The sequence below is a fragment of the Saccostrea echinata genome, unplaced genomic scaffold, assembly GCF_033153115.1.
Source record: "Saccostrea echinata isolate AGI-Se365-2 ecotype Australia unplaced genomic scaffold, CSIRO_AGI_Sech_v1 ptg000014l, whole genome shotgun sequence".
Classification (NCBI taxonomy): Eukaryota; Metazoa; Mollusca; class Bivalvia; order Ostreida; family Ostreidae; genus Saccostrea; species Saccostrea echinata.
This window is the reverse complement of record NW_026889763.1, coordinates 13158022-13166043: the sequence shown is the minus strand read 5'-3', so window position 1 is coordinate 13166043 and position 8022 is coordinate 13158022. Positions and strand designations below refer to the sequence as shown.

Below are 8022 nucleotides of genomic sequence, written 5' to 3'. Positions count from 1 at the left end.
ATAAACATGACTAAATAAACTAATCCTTGATTAAATATGAACAATGCATATAATGTATATCGTTTCTGGTATGATTTAAATATTTGTCGAGCGATTAATCTGGGACCAAATTTTCTGTTCCGCTTTCCGTTCTTTTTTCAATCGGAAGCCTAGTGGTAGGGCGTTTGCTTCGTGATCGTGAGACCCGGGTTTGATTTTCGTTCGCCTCGCTGCGTAAAACATAAGACGGAAACAAAGGGAGTGACTGCTCCGTAGCCAAGCGCCCGGCATTAGAAGGGAAAATCACGGATCTTTCTGATAAGACCTCAAAAACCGAGGCCGTGTGTCACGGTAGGCATTGACACGATAAAGAACCCTCATGATCATTGATCAAAGACCCTGGCTGCCGAGTATGGGTCTAAATTTGAAGCTCTTTACAGATAAAAAAAGTGACGCCTCAATGTGAGTGAAAATTCTCGAATGGGACGTAAAACAACATAAATCAATCAATTAATCCGTTCCGTGTTTTAGCAACATTTATAAAATATTATGTGGTAAAATTAATCTTAGAAACAAATGCCTGTGCTTTTCCAGCATTTTGTAATTTCGTGCTGTTACAAATAATCTGCGCTTATATGCATTCAAATCAAAGATACGCCTCGTTACTTTATTTCTCACCACAAATCACTTCATCTACAGTCATGCTTTTTAGTCTAATTCATACAGACATCAATATGCTGAAAATAAATCTTAAAGTCTTTACATGTATGATAATATTTACTTGAATTTGAAGAATTTTTCTTCATATTACTAGAAATCACAGATACCGTCATCATACAATACAGTTTTAAACCAGAGGTACTGTAGCAAAACCCTTCTCCGACAAGAGTATAATGACAAAGTAGATTGGCTGTGGGAATTCCCAAATATCTGTCCGATCCAAACGTAAAATAGGAGGTGCACGTTGGCAGTGTGCAATAGAGATTCTGTGAAAGTCTCAACATTTCATTCAGTGGTATAGGAGGAGTTACAGATAAGAGATGGGCTAATGTACCCCCAATATTATAAAAAAAAAATGACAGTGTCATTTTTTGCTTTGTAAAATCCCAAATACGAGATTTGTCTCAGGAAAACGCGAACTTTTTAAATATTTCGTAAACTACCCAACCAAAATTATTCATTTTTGGCACAATGTTGAGAAATGATATTTTCGTCAATTTGAAGAAATAATATAAGGATGGAATGTCATGCTCATTTAGAATCAGCATTTAAAGGGTGTTAAATATCGGTGTTCGGCGCACGGCAATTTCTTGACTTTTTAAAATTAACATTGCCATCTATGTTTTCTTTATTACAAGGTTATACGGAAATATAATGTGACAAAAATTACATTCATAGAAACTTTACGACCTATAGTAATGTATGTATAAAACATAGTATTTTGACTTCATTAATGACAAAAATATGACGTTAAATGTTCAAACACTATGAGTTAGATATTGTCAAAAATGGCGACGTCGGGCGATAATGCGGCGCACCAAATTATCACTCAATACTTTGTGGAGCAGGGTATGACTCCTGTTAATACGGGAAAATAGCTGGAACAAAAGAACAACACAAATCCATGTATCGAACACAGGTTTATACATAGTAAAAGGGGTTCAAAGATGGATGGATTTGTCATCCGATGGAAGAAGCGTTTGGTAAATCAACAAATATGACGACAAACTGAAAAGTCTAGAGCTGGACGTCATACGTGGAGACTGCCATTAACTATGCGAGCAGTTAAGTTTATGATCGGGGTTGGAAAATTGTCTTTTAAAAGAATTAATTCCCTGATTTAATCTTAGTTGTAGTACGTGTGAAATGGATAACTTGGTAACTAAAAGAAAAGCAAATGCAGTATCGAATTTCTGCTTCGATAGAATTTTTAAATCGCACGATTCCTAAACAAATTCAGAAACTCCACAAGCTACGTTTTGACATCGTTTGTGTTGCGCAGGGAGCTATTTTGAATGATTCATTTATCAGAGAGAGAAATGTTATTTCTTGAGATATTTTATTGAAATTTCTGTTAATTATGTAAACAATTTTGATTATGGTGCATACCAGTTCTTAACTTTATAATATATGTGAAACGAAAAATATTTAAAATGTTCGCGTTTTTCTCGGACAACCCTCGTATGTGTCCGATCGAAACGTATAATAGAAGGTGCACAATGTCACTATGATAAATATTAAGTAAACGCTTCATTTAATTGATTTAGTGCTATAGAAGGAGTTGCAGATAAGGGACAGCCATGTTTCGGAAGGACGGACACCCCGTCATTGTATGCCCCCCGCTTTCGAACGGAAGGGGTGTAAGGGGCGGATGTTGATAAAATATAATTTTTTTCTTTGGGAGAGTGTATGGTATTGAAGAAATGATTACAGAAAATGCTAATTAATTTCAGGTCTACATGCTCTTGTGGATAGGACTGCAACCCTTCAGTTCGTAATACGCTAGTAAGTGAATCATCCAGAAACTTTTCAAACGTTTCGATATAGGCAGAGAAGAGTGTATTCCTGTTTATTGAATCTTATTCCACACTCTTTGAAAATCTATATCATTAAACAATTTCACATTCCTTAGCATCGGCATAATTTCTTTTCTGTGCTTGAAAGCTTTAACAACTATTGGAAATGATTCTGTTGGAATGCCCATAGTCAATGAATTGTCATCACATGAAAATTTGCCTCTCTCCCATATTTTTTCCATCCTGGATTTCTGACGAATACGATCAAATAAAAGAAAACAATCACATTCCTTAAACATTATTTCTGGTTCTCTTTCAGCAGCGACAAGGAATACACACTTTGTGATTACATCGTGTAGAATTCTATAGGATTTTTTCGTTTTCTCCATGTATCCGTTAAGAAGCTGTGTAATGTAATCCGAGATATATGCTTTCCTATCATCAACATTGTTTATTACGTCAAACAAAGGATGATCTATATCATTTTCTAGTTTCTCTATCTCTACCTCTCCACCATGTAACATGGTGTATTCCAGTACTCGGAATTTCTTGCGGTCATCAGATGAATTTCTCATGCGTCTCAATTCAGACAAAATGGAAAACAGTGGTAACCTTAAAAATTGTGGATTTCTATAAACCGGATATTTGCAAAACAAAAAAGTTATAAGAGGCTTTCCCAAAACACCTCTTACGCAAAGTAGTTCTTTGATTGCTGCCTCCTTCAAAACAACTTGATTTTTCCTACCAATTTCCGACAATGTTTTTGGCGATAGATTGATGCTCATTCTTCGTGGAAAAAGATCGTCAACATTCTTATTCGGAAAGTATTCTGCAAATGATTCCCATGCGTTTTCTGTAAATGTAGCTACAATGTACAACTTTCTATCCTTGGTGATTGATCTGATACGAATTAAAGTGTTGATAACGTCTTCACTGTGCTGATCAGTTCTCCAAAATTTATACAAATCCGGAAGTATTATAACAGTTGGTTGGGATAATCCGGAAATACTGGGCCCACACGTCTCGTCAAAATTATGGATAACTTTAAACTTAAATTTATCATTTAACACCTTCTCCATTTCTAGGGCTATTTGCACCGCTAATGTTCTCTTCCCACTTCCCCATTTTCCTATCAGGGCCAGAGTTTTATTATTGCGGAGAACAATAGCCAAATCAGACACATGCTTGGTTTCCTCTGCGATATTTGAGATGTTGATATTCACTGACAAAAAAGGGGAAAACTGTATGTTCAACACATTATTGATGGATATTTATCAATTTTTTCATTGTGTATTTAATAGATAAATAATATTCATATTAAGTTTTTTCTTGCAGATTCATGAGAAACATTAAATAGATCTGAAATAATATTCACTGTGTGTTAACAATTCTTCGTGCGTGAAAGTTTCGGGTTCGCTATTTTGTACGTTGTCTTTGGAAGAGGGAACACCTGCTGTGAGAAAAGAATAAATCTCTTGTTTGATAAGCTAAGAAGTAAAGATTGTTCGTTTGAATTTTGTAATTGCTTATGCTTTTGATTTCAAAATATACTGTAAGACAAAGTGTTGGAAAATAAAAGAATATTGAAGTACACTTACAAATAATACTGCTTTTTGGCCGTTGCGGAGAAGCTTCTTTATAAATAAACCAATGTAGAGAAATGATTTTTCAAAATATAATTAAATTTATATATAACTTTATACAATTAGAGATAAATAAACACAGAAATTAAAAATAGTGAGCAATGAAAACATTTTGTGCATTACTATTATTGAAGATTTTTTAATTTATCGTAATTATTTACGCTGAGTCGGTAAAACACCGACTGACCTAAGTCAGTTAAAAATAGGTAGCCACTGTTCTTCCGCCAAGCACTCGGCACTTTGACGTGAAAGCTGTGGGTCATTCGGATAAGACCGAGGCCCCATGTCACGGCAGCTGTTGGCACGATAAAGATCCCTTGCTGCTCAAACTGCTCAATAGCCCCGAGTGCCGAGTAAAGGTCAAAATTTGAAGCCCTTTACTAGTATATGGTGACGTGTTAACATGAGTTGAAATTCTCGAACGGGACATAAAACAACATATAATCAATCAATCAATCAATCAATCAATCAAACTTGAATATCTGTAGATAACCATTTTTAGTTTTAAACAATCAACAATATACTGATAATCAGCTTTATCAAACATTTCAGGTAGTAATAGATATATTATTGAAAAGGTTATCACGACAGTTACTATAAAAGCGAAATTGATGTAAGTGTAATAAAATAGACAGTGCTTCTCCCTGAAGGACATCTTGTTCTACTCTAAAAAAGTCACTAATATTTTGTTTTTGTGTTTCACACAACTCTGAACATTCTTATACAGAGACCATATACTGTTAAACATTTAACCCTTGATCCCTAATGTTATGAGCTTTTTGAAAAGATAATTTCTATATACTATCGAATGCCTTACGGTAGTCCACCAAACAATAGTAGAGTTTTTTTCCCATTCGAAAGATGTTTATCAATAATTATACTTTGCCGTGTAAAAATTGCGTCTACAGTACCAACCCCTGATCTGAATCCAAACTGTGCATCAATTAAAACAAAGTTACTTTCGGCCTATTTCATCAGTCTTTTTTTAAGTAAAGTTGTAAATATTTTTAGCATACAACTCATGAGGGTTATGCCCCTATAGTTATCTGTTACATCTGAGTCTGCCATTTTAGGGATAGGTACTATTTCACCTTCACACCATGTGAGAGGAATATTACCTGTATCAAAAGTAACAATTAAATATCCTTGTTAAAAGTGGGCTTAGGTCTTCATACATATATTTAAAAAGCTCATTTATCAAATTATCTTTTCCTGACGATTTTCTGCTTTTTAAACAGTTTGTAGCATCTAAAACCTCCTCAACAATTAAATCATTTATAGTTTATCAGATACAGCAGTCAAATATTCTGTATTCGAAAAATCAGTATATGTAAAATCTTTACAGACACCCAAGTTTCTGAAATGTTCAAAAGATTCTTCTACACTAAGATTACAATTGTTTTCTGGCCTACGATTCTTTAAAAAAAATTTTAAAAAAATTCCCTTGGCGAAGTTCGCTACAGATAAATGCATGTGTATGTAAAACGATTATTTAATATAACTACCGGTACTACTACTCATAAACGAAAAAAAAGTATTGCATAATACATATCATGTTTAGAATAGATTTTTTCTTATAGTGTTTTCCAGTGCTAACCCTTTGGAAATTGTGTAAAATCACGATAGAGTGAACAACTTAGATTAATTACCATCTTTGATATTTCTTGAATAAGTTCTAACAAAAATATATATGTCCTTCACATTCGATTGCTTATATGATGGTATAACCGCAATGCTCAAACTTTTCTGAATAGTATGATAGAAAATGCATTTCATTAATAATTATATTAAATAAGCATTTAATGAACACTTAACTTTTTCTATAATTTCGAATTCTTGTCTGGCATATTGGAAATTTTTATATTTGAAAGCAAATAAAGTGGTGTGGTTAAATTGCTGATTTTGCAAAACTACAAACATACGAAATCATAAAAAAGGCTTTTAAAAGCATAAATATAGTTATTATCATACATCATGATATCAGTGCACAGTTCAAAAGAAACGATTACACTGTTTCTTAAAGTTCGTGTAACTATGCATCGTAAAATACGAGAAAAGTTTATTCTTATATTTTATTCATTAATGAAATGAAGAACAGGAATATACGAAATGGCCAAACTATCCTTTTAAATATATGTAATATGGATCCCCATTACCCAAACTTTTTAAAAATAATTCTGTAATTAGAAATGTTTACAATTACTCTCTATAGTGAAATGTTTAAATTCCTCTTTTTTTTACACTACTAGTAACTGATTTTGATGAAAAATATCCAAATGAAAAAATTGCAAATTTAAATCCGGGACAAACCTTTGGCAACAATACAATTCAAATTCAAATTCAATTCAAATTTTGTGATTATAGTTTTGAGTCGTTTTCAGATAACAATACCTTTGTACATGTATTGTTTTCAGAACGGTAAAAAATGCATGTTTTAAAATCAAGCCATACTTAACCTATTTTTAAACCTTTCATCTTACCACAAATAAGCTTTTCCTCTTGTTCAACATTTCCTGAAAAGTAAAAAATTGTATTTCAAATTAGTTCAATTATCGTAAAAAGGTTTACTTATTTTTCAAATTTTAAATAGTAAATTTTATTTATATTTTCGAACATCTTTATCTTCATAGCTTTTTTTCCAGCAGTATTATACGACTTTGATCATTTACAGTAATTCTAAGAACAAAATTAAAATTCATAGAACAATAATTTATACCATTTATGATATTGTTTCTTCTTATGTAAGATTACAATTTTAATACTTTTTTAAAAATAGCTGGAATCAGTAATTCTTACTTCTTTGCTGTTGAAGAGTTTTCTTTCCTTTGCCTGTAGAAAAGCTCAACTATATATGCCTTTTTGTATGCGATATGTATATTCTAGATAAATGTACATGATATTTAATTTTGACTACCCCTTGTTATTCAAGATGATTTTCAGGGAATTGTAAACATTGACTTTCGCTTAAATACTATCATTAATTATTTTGAATTGCCATTCAATTTGATCTACCTGATCAATACATATGGCTCAAGGCGGGTGTGAACGGTTGACAGGGGATGCTTATTGCAGCTGATTCCACCTCTTGTGTTTTGGCGTTTTGTCTACTGTATTTATGAGATTGACCACTGTTTATTATCTTCACATTTTAATTTTTTTACGCAAAGAAAAAGAATTGGTAGGAAAAGAATTCATAAAAATACTAATCAAAATTTCTAGTTTTCCACTTTATTTTTTAATTTAGCTTGTATTCGCCAGTATCAAACCAAAAAAGCAAAAAAAAAATTCTCAGATTACCAGAGATAATACCATATATAATATTTTTGTTGAGACGTACTTTAACGGATAACACTTACTGAATGACCTTCCTTTTAGCTTGAGTGATGTAAGTATCAAAACCTGTATTTAGCGAGCTTTTTTCCAACGAGAGTTCCTATTTTGCATTTCAACAATTCAGGAATCAAAATCCAACTTCGGTTAAGAAATGTTTCATTTTAATAAAATGAATCGTTGAAATTCATCAAAATGGAGACAACGAACAGTAATTAAACTCAGAAATCCATTGAAATGAAATATTAAGATAACGAACAGTATTCAAGCTCAAAGTTCATTAAAACAATACAAATCAGGAACACAAACCTCAAAAAACATCAGAGATGGGTTCAAGTGCCATGGAGGAGTAAACATCCCCTGCCGACCGGACACACCCGCCGTGTGCTTCTTGTCATGATCGAGAAATAATGGAAAATTCCGTCGACAATTCAGTGTGTAAATAATGGCCTAACAATTAGTAGGAAAAACGTCAGTCAGCAATTGACTTAATGATAGATTGTAATTGCTGACAAGGTCATTGTATTGAGCATAGAATATTCGAAATGATGATT

General features: G+C 32.7%; 1 protein-coding gene across 1 annotated transcript; it reads right to left on the bottom strand.

The window, feature by feature from the left end:
* Positions 1-2548: 2548 nt before the first annotated feature.
* LOC133186506 (uncharacterized) lies at positions 2549-4401 on the bottom strand. Its single transcript, XM_061321740.1, has 2 exons — positions 4326-4401; positions 2549-3717 (listed from the first exon to the last, which is right to left on the bottom strand). The coding sequence occupies exons 1-2, from the start codon at positions 4399-4401 to the stop codon at positions 2549-2551; spliced, it is 1245 nt and encodes a 414-aa protein (XP_061177724.1).
* Between the last annotated feature and the right edge of the window lie 3621 nt (positions 4402-8022).

What these genes read in the sequence shown, in the direction of transcription:
- LOC133186506 (XM_061321740.1), bottom strand. Translation starts at nt 4,401, where the DNA reads ATGACCCACAGCTTTCACGTCAAAGTGCCGAGTGCTTGGCGGAAGAAC. An exon ending in CCTATTTTTAACTGACTTAG is followed by an intron (nt 3,718 to 4,325) that starts GTCAGTCGGTGT and finishes CTTTTTTGTCAG; the next exon opens with TGAATATCAACATCTCAAAT.